Here is a 23946-nt window from a genome sequence, read left to right on the forward strand (position 1 = left end):
ACTACCAGAGAGAGCTGCGCCGTTTTCTTGAGATGCCTGGGTACTATCACCAGTTCTGTAAAAACAGCCATATTGACTACCTTAACCAGTCCTTCAAGCCCTTCGTTTGGTCCAGTGGAGTGCCAACAGTCTTTGAAAATTTGAAAAGCATCCTGTGTTGCGCTCCTGTCCTGTCTGCCCCAGACTTCTCTGTGCCCTTCAAGCTAGAAGTTGATGCCAGCGCAGTCATGGCTGGGCTGTTCTGCTGCAAGAAGACCACCAGGGAATCGATCATCCCGTGAGTTACTTCTCACGCAAATTTAATAACCAGTAACTTAATAATACTAGGTACTTAAGAACTCTTAACTATGTTTGTACTGCAAACTTTGAAGTTTACTGGGATCAAGTGTCAAACCTATCAAGGTGTTCACTGACCATAATCCTCTTGTGTTCCTCTCCAGAATGCACAATACCAACCAACGCCTTATGCGTTGGTCTTTATAGTGCAGGGCTACACCCTGGAGATTCAGATCCAGAAGGGATCTAATAATTGCTGGCAGATGCTTTGTCACGTGTGATGTAGCTGAATGTATGTTGAGGTATTGGTTCCAAACATGTTTGGATTTATAAGGGTGGGGGTGTTACATGCCAAGCAGGCCTGTTTTTGTTTTTGTTTCATCCTGCTTTCTGAAAAAGGAAGAACTGATGCCGGATCTGAGAGCTGTGAAAGAAAGGGGGGACATTTAATAATTTTATGGAAAGAAATCAAAGTTCAATGTTCCTTAAAACAGTAGAAGAAAAATAAATAATAAACATTTTTTTAAAATGCAAAACTAAAGCATCTACTGATACTGAATGTAATTGAGGGGATATCAAAACCACTAACTCACATCTTTAATTTGTCATTCCAAACTGGTCAAAAAAACAAAAATGAAAACAACAAATGTCATACCTATGTACAAAACTGGAGATAAACACCACTTCACAAATTACAGGCCTGTCTCTCTACCGCTACAATTCTCAAAAATCCTGGAACTCTCTTCAGTGACAGATTGGACAAATTCATAGATAAATACCAATTACTTGCTGACAGCCAATAAGGATTCAGAATAATAGGTCAACATAATTAGCTTTAAACACACTCATTGAAGAAATCACAAATTCCACAAACAAAAAAATATGGAGTTGGGATTTTCCTTGATTTGAAAAAAGCATTTGATACAATAAATCATGAAATATTAAAGAGGTGGTATTCTGCTTTTTGGCCTTTTCCCTCGAGTTATATAACTGTTTTGTGCATGTAACAGGTTTAGCAAATTGAAAAAGCCCAAAGTCCACCCAAAGGGTTCCCATCTTCCACAAAAACACTGATCTGATCAGCTAGTCCGACGGCCCTCAAAAACACCGGTGGAAAAACAGTGAGCTGCAGCACACCCTTCTCTCCCTTCCAAACACTAGCTACCCTCCAGGCCGTCAATGGACATAAAGTTGTTACTGTGATGTAGAGACAGAGCTCAGTTAAAACTTTATGGATGAAAGATACTTTTGTTACAGATTAATAACTCACCACTCTGAAACTCTTGCTCCAGTCTATGTTGCCAAGCTGGTCGGCAACATGTACAGCTGAACCAAAGCCCTGTTTATGTGACAAGTGGTATGTGAAAGTACGTTTACATTTACTCATTTGGCAGACGCTTTTATCCAAAGCGACTTACATTTGAGGAACAACATACAAGCATCAACAGAGCATCAACTACGATCTACAACTGACAATACATACTAGTAAGAGCAGCAATAAATACTAGTAAGAGCTCACAGTACATATCACATCAATGGGGTAGATACCTAGGAAGGAAGTAAGAGTTAACAAAAAGTGCAATCAATACAAGATCATTGTAGAGGATAGAAGAAGAAGAGCACAGGAAGTGCATGTTAGAGGTTAGGAGTTAGAGGTGTTATAAGAGGAAGTGTTCTCAGAAGAGATGAGTTTTCAAGAGCTTCTTGAAGTTAGAGAGGGACGCCCCTGCTCTGATGGTGTGTGGTAGCTCGTTCCACCATCGTGGTGTCACAGATGAGAATAGCTGGGACTGGGATTGCTTTGTGTGAAGGGATGGCAGAGCCAGGCAGCATTTGTTGGAAGAGTGTAGTGGCTAAGAAGGAACGTAAACTTGTATTATGGAGTTTAGGTAGATGGGTGCAGACCCAGTAGTCACTCTGTATGCAAGCATTAGTGACTTGAATTTGATTCTGGAGGCCATGGGGAGCCAGTGGAGGTCACTGAGTAATGGAGTGACATGAGTCCTTTTGGGCTGGGTGGCGTGCTGAGTGAGGTAGGGCCTGATTTTCCTTATGTTGTATAGAGCAAAGCGGCACAGCAGCAACATAGTCTGAAAAGGACAGCTGGTCATCAATCATGACACCCAAGTTTCTCACCACCTTGGTTGGAGTGATGGTTGCGGAGTCAATTTGTAGTTTGATGTTATGGTGGATAGATTGCTTGGCTGGAATGACCAAGAGTTCAGTCTTAGAGAGGTTTAGTTGAAGGTGGCAAGCCTTCATCCATGCAGATATGTCTGATAGACAGTCCGTGATCCGCGCCGAGACAGTGGGATCGCCTGGCGGGAAGGATAGGTAGAGTGTGTGTCGTCTGCGTAGCAGTGGTAAGAGAAGCCGTGCGAGCGAATGATCGGCCCCAGTGAGGTTGTTTAAATTGAGAAGAGAAGGGGCCCCACTGAGCCTTGGGGCACCCCTGTGGAGAGGCAGTGGGAGGAGGATAATTGTCCTTGCCACAAAAGATTGTAGGAACACCCCGAGAGGTAGGATTCGAACCACAGGAGTGCTTTACTCGAGATGCCCATTGCTGAGAGAGCGGATAGCAGGATCCTGTGGTTGACTGTGTCAAAGGCAGCTGATAGGTCAAGCAGGATAAGAACCGAGGATTGGGCTGCAGCTTTAGCTGACCTTAGGGCTTCTGTTACAGACAGAAGAGCCGTTTCAGTAGAGTGGGCACTCTTAAAACCAGACTGATATGGATCTAGGAGGTCATTCCCTGAGAGGAATTCTGAGACCTGAGAGGAATTCTGAGACTGAGAAAGTATAGTTCATAATTCATTTTGATACCAAGTAATCTATTTGAAAAGCTAATTTCATACACTATTCTATTTTCAGAACATTTCATTTACAACAGTTTGTTATATTAATGTTTATATTAGAATGTGTATTAAGTTTTATCACTGTTTAAAAACTATACAGCGAATAATATTAAGAAGTGGAATGCAGTTAGATGATACTGATCCTCGTGTCTATGGTTTCATTGTTTCGATGGGTTGGTAATGCCTCGGGGCTCCAGTAGGGGTTGCTTCTCTCCCTCATTCAATACGAGTGAAGGCGAGAGCTGCGTGTGTGTTTCTTCAACCTTCTTCCGTTACTTTTCCACTTTTTAAGGGCATAACATTTGCTTCTCACTGACCCGCCCTTCTTTGCTTCTGATTGGCTATACCGGTTTCACTGACCCTTCTCTGCTTCTGATTGGCTAATAGTCCTTAACTAGGAACTGCGCATGTGCAACTCCATGTCCAACAAAGATCATGTAGAGACAAGATGTATCACTCCTTAGCTAAAACGCCTTCAACACAGGGTGAAAAGAGAAGCTGCAGCAATGTGCAGTATGACAAAAATATGGTGTTTTTTGAAAATTAAGCCATGTAAACCTGTTCTGGTCCCCCATAATAAAATGAACCTGAAAATGAGCAGAATACCACCTCTTTAATCAATGAATTGGGTGTGCAGTTATTTAAAAGACGGGCAACAATTTGTTTGTCACTCCGAGATGTCTTAGATCATCAAAAAAAATTTAACATTAAACAAAGATAACACAAGTAAACACAAAATGCAGTTTTTAAATGAAGGTTTTTAATATTAAGGGGGAAAAATCCAGACCCACATGGCCCTGTGTGAAAAAGCGATTGCCCCCCCCCCGTTAAAAAATAAATCAACTGAACTGTGGTTTATGTAGCATGACTACATTTAATCTAATAAATTTATGAGAATACCAAATTATGAATTTTAATATTCAGAAAATTAATTCATAAATCTCTCGCGGGGCACCACCTGATATTCCGTTCTCCCAGGGTCTCGGGATTCCCTGAGTATGGCTAATAATTATTCATTTATTCACTTACTTAACAATTGCTCAATTACTTTAAATCAGTCAGTCATTCTCATATCGAAGGGGGAAATTCTCGTGGCAGGGACTTGGCAATACACACACAATTCCTTTGATTACAGTGAATTTTTAACTAATTAAGGTGAATATAAAAATGCAGTTAAAATATACATCCAAGAAATAAACAATGGCTAAACAATGAGAATGTGGTTTTCTATTGTGGGGAGCATTTGACTCATACAGGCAGCTAATGAACACAAGCTATGAGTTTTAAGAGTTAAAGATAATCTATTAACAACTATGGGACATCACTGATCACAGAATGCCTTGTTTTGCCTTACTGTGGGTCGGCGGCCTGCCTTGGCCTGTTGCACGGGTCCCACACTAGCTGCCAGATTCCTGGCTTTATGCTAGGGAATGTTCCGGGGGTTCTCCGTGTCTGGAATGAAGAAAAACCCTCAAGGGTTGACCGTCCTCGGTCTGGCAATTAGGCTGTTCTTTCAGGTGTCCTTTGTTACTGCTGGCGGGACCACCTGGCGGGGTCCGACCTCAGTGGGAGCTGTGTAAGTTCGCTCGAAGAATAAAGCTTAAAAAACTTGGTCGTTCTTGAATTAAACTAGTGTAACTTGTGGTCTGATAACTTTTAATAAACAAAAGAAAAGAAAAGCAAGTAAAGTTGCTGGAAACGAGGGAAAAATCGATGTTACGGCGCTTCACGTGTGTGGCTTGAAAACGAACAAAGGCTTCGTTGCGCCGGACTGAAGTTCTTAGGGCATTGCCGGGAGAGGGGGCACGCTGGGCGCGTGCTGAAGCACAGTTGGAGAGCCAGGAACAAGAGAGGACAAGAGACAATGTGGGTCGCTGCTTTTGTCTGTTGGGGCGTGGTTCCCAGAGGGCGGTCATTTGTTCCCCTGAGGGAGGGCTTGTTTCCGGTTTTCCTGAGGGACCGTCTTGTCTTTAACTTTCAATATTTAATCTAAAATCTATTTGTGCGTATTTTAATCAAATATCTTCCCACAATCAAACCTTAATTGTCAAACGGTATACCGTTCTTAGTATAAGCACTTGATAAAAGGAAAACAATTGTCAGTAGTTCAACTTTGAGGCTAGCATTTCAGAATGAATCACATCAGAAGAGAAGAACTTAACTAACTTTCTGGATATATTGGCTGTTACACGTTCTTAGAGAATATAAGCAAGATACACGAATGGCATCAGAATATGAACAGGTAAATACAGAGTGACATTAATACATTAAAACGGCATTTCAGACGATGGCATGTAATACTTATTTTGTCCACTTGGGGGAGCTCTGGTTCCATGACGATAGCTTGATTAACCCTAAAACAACCTTCTGCTCAGGAGCTGGGAAATTGAATCATTTAACCTTAAATTCGAGCTGGAAAATTGCTCGAGTAGTATAGGATGACATTTCTTTATCATATAATTTCTAAAGGAAGTGTCAGAAAGTGTTGGGAACAAAGCATTGTTTCACATAAAATGAATAAAGGTCAGGGATCCTTGCTGAAAATTAAAACACTGCAAAATTAACTTGTTTAGATTTTTTCAACAACAAATAACACCAACATGGTAACATAACTACTCAAATGGAGTGGAGCGACCTAATCAAGTAACTAAAAGATTATTTAATTAAACAAGGTAATGGCAAGTTATGAGGAGACAGTATTCCTTTGTCCACAGAAAGGAATGTGGACTGTGTCCTTTCTCCGGCGTCTGGAGTTTCTCACATCTGGGCGTGAAGAGGAGAATAACCTTTCAGGTGAGGTAACTAAACAAAGAGGGAGGTCAGTTGCCATGGTTACGTGTGTGGGGGGCAGTTTAGGGTTAGAGTTCCGAGCTCCTGCTCACTGCTGAGTGTTTCTTGTCATTTTAACAGTCAGGCACCGCAATATCTGGCTGCGGCATCAGAGGTGGCAAGTTTTATGATCGAACTGCCCAGAAACAGCACTTAGGGAAAGCAACCTTTCAACCCCCCTCCTTTTATTTCTCCCAGGGAGAGAGAAAGAATTTGGAGTAGTCCAAATCTATTTTATATAAAATGCACAAATTCAATTCAATTTTATTTATATAGCGCCAAATGACAACAACAGTTATCTCACAGAGCAGGTCTAGACCGTACTCTGTGATGTTATTTACAGAAGCCAAACACAGAGGCAAGGAAGAGGCAGAAACCTCGAGCAGAACCATGGCTCAGGGTGGGCGGCCATCTGCCTCGACCGGTTGGGGGTGAAGGAGAGAGAGGGAGAGGGAGAGAGAGAGAGAGAGAGGGCAAGAGAGGAACAGAGAGAAAAGAGAGGGATGGAAGGAGAGAGAGAGGGGAGGGAGGCGGCCTACACAATAAAGGTGATGTTGCTATAGACTAAATGAAAAATGGTATAGATATTTATAGTAGTGTTGATGATAATCGTAATGTTAATGATTATAATAACAATAATAACAATAGGACTAGTAACAATAGTCGTTGCAGCAGAGGGTGTCGAGCAGGAACACGGGGGCAGCAGGTGACCCGCAACCACAGATCCAGACTCCACAGCTCCAGAGCCAGAAACACCTGCAGGAAGTGATAGGAGGAGAGAGGAGAGGGACGAGAAAGCACAAGACTACCGGAAAGGGGAGAAGTTGTGTTGGTAACATGCAATAATGGGATGAGGTTGCATACAGAGGGAGAGAAAGTAGAGGAGAGAGGACCTCAGTGCATCATGGGAAATCCCCCGGCAGTCTAGGCCTATAGCAGCATAACTAAGGGATGGTTCAGGACTCACCTGAGCCAGCCCTAACTATAAGCTTTATCAAAGAGGATAGTCTTAAGCCTACTCTTAAATGTGGAGATGGTGTCTGCCTCCTGAACCCAAACTGGAACCTGGTTCCACAGGAGAGGAGCTTGATAGCTGAACGCTCTGGCTCCTAGTCTACTTTTGGAGACTCTAGGAACCACAAGTAACCCTGCATTCTGGGAGTGCAGTGCTCTGGTGGGGTAGCAAGGTACTATGAGCTCTTTAAGATAAGATGGTGCCTGACCATTAAGAGCTTTGTAGGTAAGAAGAATGATTTCAAATTCTATTCTGGATTTTACTGGAAGCCAATGCAGAGAAGCTAAGACAGGAGAAATGTGATCTCTTTTCCTGGTTCCTGTCAGAACACGTGCTGCAGCATTCTGGATCAGCTGAAGAGTCTTAATGGACTTTTTCGAGCAGCCTGATAATAAGGAATTGCAGTAATCCAGCCTAGAAGTAACAAATTCATGGACTAGTTTTTCTGCATCATTTTTAGACAGGGTATTCCTGATTTTCGCAATATTACGTAGGTGAAAAAAGGCGGTCCTTGAAATTTGCTTAATGTGAGACTTAAACGACATGTCCTGATCAAAGATAACTCCAAGATTCCTCACAGTGGTGCTGGAGGCCAGGGCGATGCCATCAAGGGAAACTATATCTTTAGATAATGCGTCACAGAGGTGCTTAGGCCCCAGAACTAAACTAAATAACTTCAGTTTTATCTGAGTTTAACATTAGAAAATTATAGGTCATCCAGGTTTTAACATCCTGAAGGCACATTTGAAGTTTAGCTAACTGATGAGTTTCATCTGGTTTGATCAATAGATATAACTTAGTATCATCTGCATAACAATGAAGGTTTATGGAATATTTCCTGATAATATTGCCTAAAGGAAGCATATTTAAAGTGAAGAGGATTGGTCCAAGGACAGATCCTTGAGGAACTCCATGACTAACGTTCATCGTTAACATGTACAAACTGAAATCGATCTGAGAAATAGTACTTAAACCAGCTTAGAGCGGTTCCTTTAATGCCAATGAAGTGGTCCAGTCTCTGCAATAGGATCTGATGGTCAATGGTATCAAATGCAGCGCTAAGATCTAATAAAACCAGTACAGAGACAAGTCTTTTGTCTGATGCAATAAGGAGGTCGTTAGTAATTTTCACCAGAGCTGTCTCTGTGCTATGATGAGCTCTAAATCCTGACTGAAAAACCTCAAATAAACTATTGCTCTGTAGAAAGTCTCACAGCTGTTTACCAACTGCTTTCTCCAGAACCTTAGAGAGAAATGGAAGGTTAGATATAGGTCTATATTTGGCTAAAACATCTGGATCAAGTTTGGGCATTTTCAGAAGAGGTTTAATTACAGCTACTTTAAAGTACTGTGCTACATAGCCTGTTGATAAAGATGGATTGATCATATCTACTATAGAAGTGCAGACTAAGGGTAAAACTTCTTTAAGCAGCCTAGTCGGGATGGGGTCTAAGAGGCAGGTTGATGGTTTAGACGAAGAAATTATTGAAGTTAGTTGGCAAAGATTGAGGGAAGCAAAGCAGTCCAAACATATATCTGGCTTTACAGTTGTTCCTAAGGTTCCTGAGTTTAGAGATAAGTCGGTGCCAGTTGAGGGCAGGTCTTGGTGAATTTTGTTTCTAATAGTTATAATTTTATCATTAAAGAAGCTCACGAAGCCCTTGGGTTGTTCCTATTTTCCTCCGGCATTACGGAGGGCATTCCTATAAGTTTTAAGACTATCTTGCCAAATTAAACAAGAATTTTCCAAATCCACACTGTTTGTTCACAACATTCATCCCATCTTTGGAAAGCTGAGTTCAATTCCTCTAGCCACACCATGGCCTGATTACTGCCACACCTGTTCTCAATTAAGAAATCACTTAAATAGGGCCTGCCTGACAAAGTGAAGTAGACCAAAAGCTAGACATTATGCTGTGATCCAACGAAATTCAGGAACAAATGAGAAACAGAGTAATTGAGATTTATCAGGCTGGAAAAGGTTATAAAGCCATTTCGAAAACTTTGGGACTCCAGCGAACCACAGTGAGAGCCATTATCAACAAATGGCAAAAACATGGAGCAGTGGTGAACCTTCCCAGGATTGGCCTGGCTCTTTGGTGTTGTGGTCAAGTTGCATGGTTGTACTCGTAGACCCGGGTTCAAATCTGGGTGGGGTTACTGCTCTTGCCTTTCCGTCACACATTACATCTGGCGTAAAAGTAACACAGCATTTCAGAAAAGGAACATCATACCAACAGTAAAATATGGTGGTGGTAGTGTGATGGTCTGGGGCTGTTTTGCGGCATCAGGACCTGGAAGACCTGCTGTGTGTTGGACCAAAATTATTTATCCTCTATATAAACAACATATGTAAAGTATCTGAACTACTGAAATTTGTATTATTTGCAGACGACACAAACATTTTTGGTTCTGAATTCAGAATTAAAAGAAAAATTAAACAAATTAAACAGTGGTTTGATTGAAGTTGCATTAAATTTGAGCAAAACTAAATTCATGATATTAGGCAATTGTAAATAAATCAATCAAGTTCAGTTACAGATAGAAGGTGTCAACATAGAAAGAGCATATGAAATAAAATTCCTTAGTATTTATACATGCGTTACATTCATTTAGACCTTGCTCCGGGCGGACCACAGTCCTTACAATTGCTATTTATGTCAGTGGTCGCACGCCTCTGGAGCAACTAGGAGTTAAGTGTCTTGCTCAGGGACACATACCAAAGGCCTGTGTCTTATCCACTGCTCCATCACCACCCCAGATTATAGATTACAAGATTTGCTGGAAATCTCACAAAACATATCCAAACAAAACTGTGTGTTTAAGTATTTCAATCCTTGCTAAAGCAAAGAACATTCTAGAGCACAAATGCATTTGTATTGTTCACTGGTGTTACCATATTTAAATTACTGTGTAGAGGTCTGGGGAAACAGAGTTCAATTTTCATTCATTGCATCGTTATTTATACTTCAAAAAAGAGCAATGAGAATAATTCATAACACTGGATTTTTGGAACACACCAACTCATTATTTTCACAGTCCAAAGCATTAAAACGACTCAATCTTTGTAAAGGCCCTTGTTCTTGCAACACCTCGTTTAGACATCTTTTAATTTGGCTGTGGATGCAAGTGACACCGGCGTGGGCGCTGTTCTTCCACAGAAAGGGGAATGATGAAGTAGAGAATCTGATTTGCAACTTTGCTTTAGAACATTTTGATGTTTATGTTGGCTCATCTAATGTCGCTGTGGTGGTTTAGACAGACCACAATCTGCTTGTTTTTCTGCAGAGAATGCAGAATAAGAACAGACGATTTATGAGTTGGAGTTTGTGGTTGCAGGTCGCGGGTTATGATTCAGATTTATTTGCGATATTGTGACTCATGATGTGATGCTCTGTTTTTTTTTCTCTCGTGTTTCAAGTCTGGGTGATGAATGGAGAAACAAATAAGAGGGGGCTGGTGCTTGCTTCGCTCTCTTGTCCACCTGGCCTCCCCAGGGGGGCTCCAAACATATTTATAGGAGGTTCAATGGTAAAAATATTTTTAGTGATCACATTAATGTGTGTGATTTGCTTAAAGAGATAGTTTCTTACTTTCCCAGAGACTAATAAATGCCTGAGGACAGACCTTTGGTGTTGCTTATTTACTTGTTAAGTCACATATTATTTACAGAAATTACAGAAATTAATGTTGCAGTGTAACAGTTAGCTAACAGTAAGTTACTTTTGTAGTTTTAGCTTTGTAAGCTTAATTTGGTATCAGGACAGTGGCTTAATTTTAACTTAAAGGTTCAGTGCGTACATTGTGGTGATATCTAGTGGTCACGTTGCGAATTGTAACCATCAGCTAAAGGCCCATTTATACTCCTGTGTAGGGTCTACGTGCGTACTTCCGCCGCAGGCTACGCAGGTAGCCATGCATTGATACTTTTGCGTAGGTCTGTCCGTCATTCTGCAATTACACCCCCAAACGCTATTTGGCAGTAGCGCTACAGCGTCCACTGTGTTGACTTTTGCCGGCCGAGCAGGCTAACTTCCAGTTTAGCACTCCACTAACGTAAATGGGGGTAAAATTGTAAACGTGCGGCTGGTGTTGCCTTTTCAAATGTTACCAACCGAATGAATCCCATTCTGATAGCGAAACGAGTCATTTTGCTCGGGTTGCGATGGTCAAATATATATATTGATTCACTGCGTTACAGCCGCCGTTTTGGCCGCTAGTAAATGTAACTTCAAAGCGCGGGTTACTTCCGGTCGGCTCGGAGGCATTGCGAGGCTTCCCAGCCGACCAATCAGAGCTTACGGTCCGCGTCGACTCGACGTGTAGTTACATTTTTGAGGAGGTGCACATCAGACGACGGCTTCGCCCTGCGTCTAACGCTCCATGGTTCTGCGAAGCTCCGCCAGATCTTCCTCAGAGGGACCCCCCTCTGAACCATCTCCTGTAGCAGGTCAGCTTGGTAGGCTTGAAGCACCGCCATGGTGTGCAAGCTCGCACCTGCCTGGCCCGCTGCCATGTACGCCTTCCCCCACGAGCGTAGATGTGGTGCGACATGGCTTGGAGGGTAACGCCGGCTCCTCCCAGGGAGGACGCAAGTCGAGAGGAGAGATAGCTCGCAAGCGCATCCTCCACCCGATGCATCCTCCCATAACCACGGTCCCTAACCCCCATCACATTACTGTAGTTCAGTGATTGGGGTGTGGAAAGCCATGTAGAGAAGGGTCTGCCCCATGATTACTCAGTTCATCATGTAAATCAGGAAAGAATGGCAGAGACCGGCGTGGAGGTGGCGCGTGGTGCTTAAGAAACCTTTCATCAAGCTTACCACTAGCCTGTGGTGTCTGCTCCTCCTGTGGCTAGTTGATGTTGAGCTTAGCCACGGCTCTAGTCACCACCTCCAGCAGCACATCATAGTCGGGCGCCGCCAGATGACGCTGCCACGACACCCGGAAGTCATCGTCCACTACGCTGAGCACATCCGCCTCCTCGGAGTCGGATTGCTGCAGCGTCTCCGGATCCAAACCGCGAGCGGGAGAAGCCAAGAACGGGCTCCCGAACAATGCAGTACGCACGGAAAGGGCTTCGCAACGGGCGCAGGCAGCCCCCTCGAGAGCTGCCCGGGCGTGCTCCATCCCCAAACATGAGACACACATCTCATGAGAATCTCCATCCGTGATGTACCGAGGGCAAGAAAAAACACACCTTCTGTACATCTGATTGCCGGACATGCTGGTAGACTTCTTCTTCAGGTAAGACACACTGCTTGTAGGACTGGAGCTTTCTTCAAACAACATACAGAGCGCCTGCTGAATAGAAAAAAGCTAATGATGAGTGTGTACAGGTGTGCTTTATACTCCTCCGGTTATTCCGTCACACCTTACCGTTCTAGCAACAAGCCAATAGGATTGGAGTGATTTCATTCACGTTCAGACCTGCTACGCCTAGAGGCGTTCCCATAGTGTCGTGACCGACGCAGTTCGAGTTCTCTCGAAGGGGAACTGTAAATGCCCAGCATCTTGTGCTGTGTGTTTTAAATGATACAGAAAAACTTAAATGTTTTCGTGTGGAAATGAGATCTGTTCGAGGCATAGTCCTTGTTCCTGAACCTAGTTATAAAACTTAATTTAGTGAAACTCACTGTTTTTACTAATACTAGTAGTAACTCTTGTTAACAACTATGAGATTTTAAAGAGGGTCGTTAAAAGATGGAAAGAACAGTGAGTGCTTAAGCAGAACTACTGTGAGATTAAGTGTGTAGTGAGCTGCTGTAATGAAGAATCAACACATTTAACGTCTTCTAGTATCTTCAACCAAGTCCAGTTGCCCTTGACCTCAACCTTCGCTTGATATTTAACTGGTATTCAGTGACCAGTGACACTGGCTGAGATGTGGTCCTGTTGACATCATCGGTCCATGACCTTTAGCACTCACCGGATCGGTTCGCAGCCCAGTGTGAAGCGGCTGGAATGAGAATTAGCACCTCTAAATCTGAGGATGTGGTTCTCAGCAGGATGGAGTGCTCACTACAGGTAGGGAATAAATCCTTACCCCAGGTGAGGGAGTTCAGGATGCCCACCAGGCACATCCAGCTGGGGGGAGACCTTGGGAAGACCCAGGAGTAGGTGGAGAGATTATATTGCCACACTGGCCTGAGAACACCTCAGGATCCCCAAGTCAAAGCTGACTAATGTGGCTTGAAAAAGGGAGGGGTCCCCTGCTGGAGCTGTTGCCCTCGCGACCTGACCCCAGATAAGCAGTTGATTTTTTTTTTTCTGTAGTAGCATTTCTACTAATACTAGTAGTAAAGTAAAGTATATATTGCAATGATCAAACTCAATGTAATTAGTTTCTAGGTATGTTCTTTTTTCTTACTGTACTGTAAAATGGCTGCCGTATCTTATTTTGAAAATGAAGACTTAATTAATTAAAATGACAATTACAACAAATACTACAGTTAAAACATTATGTACATTTCTGGCAGGCTTCGCAATCCATTCATCCATTATCTTTCACTTTTCCGGGGTCAGGTCAACTAAAGCTCAATTTTTGTCTGAGGGGAGGCCCACAGTCTCACACTTTGAAAACCCCTGTCTTGGGGGATCCGAAGGTCTTCCCAGGCCTGGTTCTTGGTCTACCCTGGGTGTGCCAGGAAAACCTCCAAAAGAAGGTGCCCAGGAGGATCCTGATGCCTGAACCACCTTAACTGACTCGTGAACAAGATGCATTTATAGTGAAATATTCATATGTTGCTTATTTACTTGTTAAGTCACACATTATTTACAGAAATAAATGTTGCAGTGTAACAGTTAGCTAACAGTAAGTTACTTTTGTAGTTTTAACTTTGTAAGCTTAATTTGGTATCAGAATAGTCACTTAATGTTAACTTAAAGATTCAGTGTGTACATTGTGGTGACATCTAGTGGTCACGTTGCGAATTGTAACCATCCGCTAAGTCTACCGCTCCCCCCTCCCCCTTATCAAAATTGTAGCATAGCTATGGTGGCTGACACAGGACAAAAGATTGAGTCATCTGAGACAGCAGAGAGTAGCCACTCAAGGAATGAGGTTTCTTTAGATAGATACAAGGTACAAGGTAGATTATTTATCATTATACATTTATCATTATACAGCACTTTGTGAAAGTCTGTAGTTTGTAGTCCCTTCATGCTACACACAGAGAACTTAACAGAAAATTAAAGCTGCAAGCAGCGTTGGGCGGGCCCTCGCACTTGTAGCGCGTCCGGGTGTGAGCCGGCCGAGTTGCACATTCTGGAGCTCTGCCGGTACGGCTGTGAATTTGCTACGCGGTTCCGACGCCACATGAAGATGCTATATGTCACCTCCTGTGTCCCCTATGTGGAGCTACATAGCACTTGCCGCTATGAATATAAATCGGTATTGGTGTGTAGATGTCTGCGGGGTGGGAGAGTTATCAAGCACGTAAAGTTTGGTGCAGATGTGAGCATGTACACTGAAGTTACAACAACTTCCTGTGTCGTGGTGAAGAGTTGATCTTTGACGCCACGCCACGGATACGGCCATTGACGAAAACTCGCAAATAGCAAAACTTTTCATCTTCAATGCCTTTAGAAGGCACAGCAGAAATTTGAAGTTGGTCGGACTAAATCCCTAGGAGGAGTTCGTTAAAGTACGAAGTGTGTAAATCATCCAAAATTTGACGTAAAATTCAAAATGGGCAGACTTCCTGTTGGGTTTAGGCTATGGCTCCAAGAGACTTTTTTGTGCGTCTGCACAAGATACACGTACCACAGAAAATTCGTGCACTTAGGTGAAACGTGCGGCGGGGGCTGCTTCGTTAAATGTCACTTTCTGTTGCCAGCAGGTGGCGCTATGACTGTGGGTGAATGTCGGCATGCACATGTGTTCAGGGCGGGACTCTCATCCTACATGTACAGTTTGGTGCAGATGTGAGCATGTACACTGAAGTTACAACAACTTCCTGTTTCATAGCGAATCATCGACGCAATGGACACGCCCATTGACGAAAACTCGCAAATAGCAAAACTTTTCATCTTCAATGCCTTTAGAAGGCACAGCAGAAATTTGAAGTTGGTCGGACTAAATCCCTAGGAGGAGTTCGTTAAAGTACGAAGTGTGTAAATCATCCAAAATTTGACGTAAAATTCAAAATGGCCGACTTCCTGTTGGGTTTAGGCTATGGCTCCAAGAGACTTTTTTGTGCATCTGGACAAGATACACGTACCACAGAAAATCCGTGCACTTAGGTGAAACGTGCGGCGGGGGCTGCTTCGTTAAATGTCACTTTCTGTTGCCAGCAGGTGGCGCTATGACTGTGGGTGAATGTCGGCATGTACATGTGTTCAGGGCGGGACTCTCATCCTACATGTACAGTTTGGTGCAGATGTGAGCATGTACACTGAAGTTACAACAACTTCCTGTTTCATAGCGAATCATCGACGCCATGGACACGCCCATTGACGAAAACTCGCAAATAGCACAACTTTTCATCGTCAATGCCTTTAGAAGGCACAGCACAAATTTGAGGTCGGTCGGACTAAATCCCTAGGAGGAGTTCGTTAAAGTACGAAGTGTGTAAATCATCCAAAAATGGCCGTAAAATTCAAAATGGCCGACTTCCTCTTGACTTTAGGGTATGGGTTCTTGAGGCTTTTTTGTGCGTCTTGACATGATACATGTCCCCAGCAAATTTCGTGCATGTAGGTTGAATGTGAACGAGGGGCTAATTTTTTCCAATTTTCTAGGTGGCGCTAGCGAGTCATTTTGCAACGCCCATGTGCGAAACTTGTAGAATACGAAATTTTTCACCGGTTCTGACATGTTTGCAAATTTTGGTGAGTTTTCGAGTATGTTTAGGCCATGTCAGTTGAGCCTACTTTGCAGAAAAAAATAAAAAAATAAAAAAATAAAATCCGAGCAAATTCAGTAGGGACCTCACACGGTCGTGCTCGGGCCCTAACAAGAACAGGACGTCCTGGAGGTCAGTTACACTGTTCCATGGAATTGTCTGCATTTATTTAATGTGTTTTTCTAAAAGGTGTGTCTGCCTTGACATCACAGCGCCTTCTGTAGATATAAGTAGTGAAGTTGTGAGAGTGTGACAGACTGAAGGAGAAGCAGCAGTTTGTTTCCTCTGAAGGTGAAGCCGCAACATCTCCTCAGTTCAACCTGCAGGTGAGTTCAGACAGGTAAGCATCCAACCAGGAGACATTATACATGTCTGATAAATCAGCTGTGTGCAGTATTATTCTCAGCTCCTCCAGGATCTCACAGAGGCTTTGGGCAGTTTTTTTAACCAAAATGACTGAATTAGCAAAACATAGAGCTGAACTTCATAAACATTTAGTCATGTTGCAATAATTTGCAATATTTAAATATTGCATTTCAATTAAAAATGCAACTGTTTTATGAACTTTATATAATCATGTGTGATATTCCCAAATACTGATGAGCTTTGGTTGAGTATGTGTTGATTCCTGAGTGACTGCAGAGCGTCTGTAGAGCTGCAGACTGTGGTTGTATGAAGTGATGGCGGTGAAGTCAGTCAACATGTCTGTAGTTTGTGATGCTGCAGAATTGTGTTTGATTTTACTGAGAGGTGACTCTAATATTCTAAAAATCCTATATTACCATGAAATAACAGTTCTAAATCACAGAAAGACTTTGAACCCTGATAAATTCTATTCAACAGTCGGTGTCATGATTTGTATCTAATCCCAGCTTAGTGTATTGGGGAGTGACGGAGCTACAACCTAAACACCAAATTTAAATTCTACTTATTCTGCATTCACATAATAATCTGTTCCATGTGAGTTCAGTGACGGAACAAATATATTGTTGCTGTATTTTCAGAGCATCAGACGGATCCACATCAGCAGTTTCAGCAGAAATCTGACAATGAAGGTGAGTTTGTGAACTGATATTTTACAGATCTCAAAGTCCTGTTAAACTGTGAAGAGGCTTGTGACATCGGTAGCTTAGATGGTTGCTACAGCAACAACCCAGGCAGATAATTATTGTCAGTTAGCTCCACCTTAGAGGTGTCTTTGCCCACACCGCCATGAAACTAGAGGCCAAACTGTTAAAACAGTGTGTAAGAGTCAAAGCTCAGTCAGAACGACAACATGTGCTCTGTTCCAGCTGGTATCAGTCGTCTTCCTCCTCCTGGCTCCTCTGTTGACCAGCTGCCAGCAGCTCGTCCAACCGGTGGACTGCAGTGACATCTACAAACAAGACAAGAGCCTCCCCAGTGGAGTGTACACCATCTATCCCCTTGGAGAGAGGTCTGCTGTCCAGGTACACTTCACCTCTAACAGAAACATAGCTACAAGTTCTGACTGATACTTACTAATACAACAGATATGGATAACAGATGTTATTGGATGGATAAGTATGTTAGATAGTTGTTGCACCAGTAGCATGTTTGAATATGCCGTGTTAAGTTTCCTACTGAATGTGTTTGTGTGTAGGTGTACTGTGACATGAAGACAGAAGGAGGTCGCTGGACGGTGAGTATTACCACAGAGTGACTTTCAGTATCAGCACTTCCTGTTGGACTTTCACAATAAATGACATAGCAGTAAAACCTTGTTGCCTGGAAACATGAGCTGTCAGGTATCTGGTGTGTTTAGCTAGTTCTCCCTCCATCCCGTCCCCCCCAGGTGTTCCAGAGGAGGATGGACGGCACCGTGAACTTCTACAGGGGCTGGGATCAGTACAAGCTGGGCTTTGGTAGCGCTGCTGGAGAGCACTGGCTCGGTGAGAAACCAAACCTAACTAACACTAATGTGACTTTGTGAAACTTTGTTGTGTGAATCCAGAAATGAGACTGATCAAGTTTTGTGTCTAAAGTCTAGATCAGTTAGTGTGAGAGTGTTTTAATGAATTATCTCCACGTCTGTCCAAAATGTCAAACTGTGCCCAGTGTGTACATGTATATATACACTCACCTAAAGGATTATTAGGAACACCTGTTCAATTTCTCATTAATGCAATTATCTAATCAACCAATCACATGGCAGTTGCTTCAGTGCATTTAGGGGTGTGGTCCTGGTCAAGACAATCTCCTGAACTCCAAACTGAATGTCAGAATGGGAAAGAAAGGTGATTTAAGCAATTTTGAGCGTGGCACGGTTGTTGGTGCCAGACGGGCCGGTCTGAGTATTTCACAATCTGCTCAGTTACTGGGATTTTCACGTACAACCATTTCTAGGGTTTACAAAGAATGGTGTGAAAAGGGAAATACATCCAGTATGCGGCAGTCCTGTGGGCGAAAATGCCTCGTTGATGCTAGAGGTCAGAGGAGAATGGGCCGACTGATTCAAGCTGATAGAAGAGCAACTTTGACTGAAATAAGCACTCGTTACAACCGAGGTATGCAGCAAAGCATTTGTGAAGCCGCAACACGCACAACCTTGAGGCGGATGGGCTACAACAGCAGAAGACCCCATCGGGTACCACTCATCTCCACTACAAATAGGAAAAAGAGGCTACAATTTGCAAGAGCTCACCAAAATTGGACAGTTGAAGACTGGAAAAATGTTGCCTGGTCTGATGAGTCTCGATTTCTGTTGAGACATTCAGATGGTAGAGTCAGAATTTGGTGTGAACAGATTGAGAACATGGATCCATCATGCCTTGTTACCACTGTGCAGGCTGGTGGTGGTGGTGTAATGGTGTGGGGGATGTTTTCTTGGCACACTTTAGGCCCCTTAGTGCCAATTGGGCATCGTTTAAATGCCACGGCCTACCTGAGCATTGTTTCTGACCATGTCCATCCCTTTATGGCCACCATGTACCCATCCTCTGATGGCTACTTCCAGCAGGATAATGCACCATGTCACATGTGTGTGTGCAGGTCTTGAGAACATCTACCAACTGACTAAGCAAAGAAAATATGAGCTGCTGGTCGACATGGAGGACTTTGAGGGGAAGAAAGTGTTTGCTCGCTACTCTTCATTCTCCATCGATTCAGAGTGTAACGGATATAAACTGAGTGTATCTGGATTCATCGATGGAGGGGCGGGTGAGTAAGATGTGTCTTTCTACACTTCTACATCTTGAGCAGGTTGCTGCACCCCAAACTCCCCCTCTCTCTAGCTCACACACACACACACGCACACACACACACACACACACACACACACACACACACACACACACACACAGATATATATCTACATGTATATATATATAGATTTATTTACTTACTTCTGTGTAGTGAAGCTTCATTTAATGTAGAGTAGCTAGTAGCTTAGCTCACTACATTTTCCAAGTAGCTTGCCCAACACTGCTGGGTGCAATCGTAAAACCGCACCGCTAGTGGTCGCTGAAAACTCATAATGCCCCTTCAACACAAGTCAGAAACATTTTTCCACTGGCCGCCTCAGCAGGGGTAGAGTGACCTCTGCTGGTTGAGCTTCCACATAGCAAGTATGAATTTGTTATGAAGGTTTAATTAAATAATAATATCTAAAATATATAATTAACTTAAGCTTCATATGAGACCAGTTCACTTTTCTTAATCTGAAGTTATAGGTCAGGTCTTTTGTTGAGTTTTACTAAAATTTTGGCTTAGTTTTAGTCTATAATAACCTTTCTAACTACACCGTACATGAGCCTACTTTTATTTTGAAAGTTTTACCTGTTACTTTCACTTACAAAAAAGGAATAGACCGTGTGATTTTCTTACGTTTCATCCAGGTGAAACACTGAGTCGATCAGAGATCGACCTGCTGGTGACTTCAGCTGTCTGGACCATAACTGGTCTCATCAGTCTGTCTGATAGAAGACTGCAGGCTGTGAAAAGTTCAGCTGATACTTATAGATAATGCAAATTTACTAACCCTGTGGTTCTTCTGTGTGTCTGTAGGAGACTCCTTTAGTCTTCACAGCGGACAGAAGTTCTCCACCTTTGACAAAGACCAGGACTCCTGGCCCGGTAACTGTGCCAGATCATTCTTGGGGGCGTTCTGGTACAACGAATGTCACTCTACAAACCCTAACGGGGTTTATCGCTGGGGGGCTGACAAAACTCTCTTTGCTGTTGGAGTGGAGTGGCGCCATTGGAAGGGTTATGACTACTCCCTGAAGGCCATCAGCATGAAGATCCGTCCTGTGCAGTAGTTCTCCAGGACCAACGTACAGCAGAATATCAGCAGCTGATCTCTCTCCTCATTTCTTTCTCTTTCTCTCATTAAGCATGTAATCTCACAACGGGCCTTATTTTCCTGAAACTGGGCACGAGCACAATCCACCAGCAGCAGAACACCAACTCAGATTAGTCCTTTTTGTTACCATCTGTGGCTCAAAGCGGTCGCAGCTCGGCGCAGCGTGGAAGAGAGGCTGAATAAATGATTAGTAGGAGGAGCACAGAATCAGCAGGTGGAGCTTCAGTAACGACCAATCACATGAGCTCCTCTCATCCTTTTTAAAAGCAGCAGACAGACCAAGTGGACCAGGACGAGTCAGGCCGAGGCGTCTATGAGAAATAAAGAAGGCTCCGAACACAAATGTGGAACATCCCAAATATTAATATACGTTAGCAACACATCAGGATTTCAGGCCAGTTTGAGAAGTAAAATGTCACTGCACCACCTGACCTGCTCCAACAGCCTCAGCTGCACCACTCCACCTTCCACCAGTGGAAAGTCAGCTGGCTGCAGTTGAGCTGCTGCTGGATTTGTGTCGGCAGGAAAGTAGGGCCCAGAATCTTGAAATCGTGTGAAAAGCTGATAGTGACAGGTTTGAAACCCTTGTGTGAATCATTATCTGCTGTACGCTGACAATAAATAAGAAGCTGAGCATTAAGATGATCTGATGTCTTTACTGTGTCTCCTGAGCCCGGAGGGGATGGGGGGGGGCCCTCTCCTCTGTCTGAACAGGGTGCGTGCCTGCAGTCACTGATATCTCTCATCTCACGCTATCCACACAAACAGCCCCTGATCTAGCAGTATAACTCATCACTTTACGCCCTAAACTCACTGAATAAAACACAGATAAAAACTAACCTACATTTGTATAATCCCAACTCCAACGGTGTCTTACCTTTGCTGTTTCTGTAATAAAAGTGGTCTGGTCACATAAAACTAGTGTTAGTTATAGTTGGTCAGAAAACTGGAGTAGACATTACAGCAAAGATCCATTTGAACACACGGTATTTATCTCCATCTTGCGGCTGACTCATAGTACTGAGACCTACAAGCCTCTTTAGCTCTGACTGAGACAAATGTTTTTCACACATCTTTTTATTCTCATTTTACCTCCCTGTGTAGCATTGATCTCTTCTATATTGATCGATATTCATTTGTGTTATTTGTAACATGACTACGTGTAAATAAACAGTATTTTACATAAAACTCCCAGTAAACAACATGTAAATAGTAAATATGACCAAAACATTCAATTCAATTCAATTCAATTTTATTTATATAGCGCCAAATCACAACAACAGTTATCTCACAGCGCTTTTCATAAAAGAGCAGGTCTAGACCGTACTCTGTGATGATATTTACAGAAGCCCAACAGTTCCCACCAAGAGCAGCACTAGGCGACAGAGGCAAGGAAAAACTTCCTTTTAAGAGGCAGAAACCTCGAGCAGAACCATGGCTCAGGGTGGGCGGCCATCTGCCTCGACCGGTTGGGGTGAGAGAGAGAGAGAGAGAGAAAGAGAGAGAAGAGAGTGAAGAGAGAGAGAGAGAGAAGAGAGAGAGAGAGAGAGAGAGGGATGTAAGGAGAGAGAGAGGGGAGGGAGGCAGCCTACACAATATACACACAGAGGTACAGACAGTGAAGGTGATGTTGCTATAAACTAAATGAAAAATGGTACAGATATTTATAATAGTGTTAATGGTAACCATCGTAATGTTAATGATTATAATAACAATAAGACCAGCACAATAGTCGTTGCAGCAGAGGGTGTCGAGCAGGAACACAGGGGCAGCAGGCGACCCGCAGCCACAGATCCAGACTCCACAGCTCCAGAGCCAGAAAACCTGCAGGAAGTGATAGGAGGAGAGAGGAGAGGGACGAGAAAGCACAAGACTACCAGAAAGGGGAGAAGTTGTGTTAGTAACATGCAATAATGGGATAAGGTTGCATACAGAGGGAGAGAAAGTAGAGGAGAGAGGAGCTCAGTGCATCATGGGAAATCCCCCGGCAGTCTAGGCCTATAGCAGCATAACTAAGGGATGGTTCAGGACTACCTGAGCCAGCCCTAACTATAAGCTTTATCAAAGAGGAAAGTCTTAAGCCTACTCTTAAATGTGGAGATGGTGTCTGCCTCCTGAACCCAAACTGGAACCTGGTTCCACAGGAGAGGAGCTTGATAGCTGAACGCTCTGGCTCCTAGTCTACTTTTGGAGACTCTAGGAACCACAAGTAACCCTGCATTCTGGGAGCGCAGTGCTCTGGTGGGGTAGTAAGGTACTATGAGCTCTTTAAGATAAGATGGTGCCTGACCATTAAGAGCTTTGTAGGTAAGAAGAATGATTTTAAATTCTATTCTGGATTTTACTGGAAGCCAATGCAAAGAAGCTAAAACAGGAGAAATGTGATCTCTTTTCCTGGTTCCTGTCAGAACACGTGCTGCAGCATTCTGGATCAGCTGAAGAGTCTTAATGGACTTTTTCGAGCAGCCTGATAATAAGGAATTGCAGTAATCCAGCCTAGAAGTAACAAATGCATGGACTAGTTTTTCTGCATCATTTTTAGACAGGATGTTCCTGATTTTCGCAATATTACGTAGGTGAAAAAAGGCGGTCCTTGAAATTTGCTTAATGTGGACTTAAACGACATGTCCTGATCAAAGATAACTCCAAGATTCCTCACAGTGGTGCTGGAGGCCAAGGCGATGCCATCCAGGGAAACTATATCTTTAGATAATGCGTCACGGAGGTGCTTAGGCCCCAGAACAATAACTTCAGTTTTATCTGAGTTTAACATAAGAAAATTACAGCTCATCCAGGTTTTAACATCCTGAAGGCACATTTGAAGTTTAGCTAACTGATGAGTTTCATCTGGCTTGATCGATAGATATAACTGAGTATCATCTGCATAACAATGAAAGCTTATGGAATGTTTCCTGATAATATTGCCTAAAGGAAGCATATATAAAGTGAAGAGGATTGGTCCAAGGACAGATCCTTGAGGAACTCCATGAGTAACTTTGGCGTGCATGGAGGACTCATCGTTAACATGTACAAACTGAAATCGATCTGATAAATAGGACTTAAACCAGCTTAGAGCGGTTCCTTTAATGCCAATGAAATATTCCAGTCTCTGCAATAGGATCTGATGGTCAATGGTATCAAATGCAGCACTAAGATCTAATAAAACCAGTACAGAGACAAGTCCTTTGTCTGATGCAATAAGGAGGTCATTAGTAATTTTCACCAGTGCTGTCTCTGTGCTATGATGAGCTCTAAATCCTGACTGAAAATCCTCAAATAAACTATTGCTCTGTAGAAAGTCACACAGCTGTTTAGCAACTGCTTTCTCCAGAACCTTAGAGAGAAATGGAAGGTTAGATATAGGTCTATAGTTGGAAAACATCCGGATCAAGTTTGGGCTTTTTCAGAAGAGGTTTAATTACAGCTACTTTAAAGTACTGTGGTACATAGCCTGTTGATAAAGATAGATTGATCATATCTAGTATAGAGGTGCTGACTAAGGGTAAAACATCTTTAAGCAGCCTAGTCGGGATGGGGTCTAAGAGGCAGGTTGATGGTTTAGATGAAGAAATTATTGAAGTTAGTTGGTAAAGATTGAGGGAAGCAAAACAGTCTAAACATGTATCTGGTTCTACAGCTGTTTCTAAGGTTCCTGAGTTAGAGATAAGTCGGTGCCAGTTGAGGGCAGGTCTTGGTGAATTTTGTCTCTAATAGCTAGAATTTTATCATTAAAGAAGCTCATGAAGTCGTAACTACTGAGAGCTATGGGAATACTTGGCTCAATAGAGCTGTGACTCTCTGT

At 43.0% G+C, this 23946-nt stretch overlaps 1 protein-coding gene across 2 annotated transcripts; it reads left to right on the forward strand.

Moving 5' to 3' along the window:
• The first annotated feature begins 16047 nt into the window (after window positions 1–16047).
• Window positions 16048–20499, forward strand: LOC119884198 (microfibril-associated glycoprotein 4-like). Of its 2 annotated transcripts, none has more exons than XM_038694659.1 (7): window positions 16048–16163; window positions 16828–16878; window positions 17116–17271; window positions 17445–17483; window positions 17637–17733; window positions 18833–19000; window positions 19847–20499. In XM_038694659.1, exons 2-7 carry the CDS (start codon window positions 16873–16875, stop codon window positions 20098–20100), a joined length of 720 nt encoding a protein of 239 aa, XP_038550587.1. In that variant the 5' UTR covers window positions 16048–16163; window positions 16828–16872; the 3' UTR covers window positions 20101–20499. The 2 variants fall into 2 exon arrangements, with proteins under 2 accessions (XP_038550587.1, XP_038550588.1); XM_038694660.1 differs by having other exon boundaries at window positions 16069–16149.
• The last annotated feature ends 3447 nt before the right edge of the window (window positions 20500–23946 follow it).

The sequence above is a fragment of the Micropterus salmoides genome, unplaced genomic scaffold (assembly GCF_014851395.1).
Source record: "Micropterus salmoides isolate LMB-PRFRI ecotype aquatic unplaced genomic scaffold, ASM1485139v1 Ms_hic_scaffold_3266, whole genome shotgun sequence".
In the NCBI taxonomy this organism is placed as follows: domain Eukaryota; kingdom Metazoa; phylum Chordata; class Actinopteri; order Centrarchiformes; family Centrarchidae; genus Micropterus; species Micropterus salmoides.

What these genes read in the sequence shown, in the direction of transcription:
- LOC119884198 (XM_038694659.1), top strand. An exon ending in GAGAGAGGTCTGCTGTCCAG is followed by an intron (nt 17,272 to 17,444) that starts GTACACTTCACC and finishes GTTTGTGTGTAG; the next exon opens with GTGTACTGTGACATGAAGAC. An exon ending in ATTCATCGATGGAGGGGCGG is followed by an intron (nt 19,001 to 19,846) that starts GTGAGTAAGATG and finishes GTGTGTCTGTAG; the next exon opens with GAGACTCCTTTAGTCTTCAC.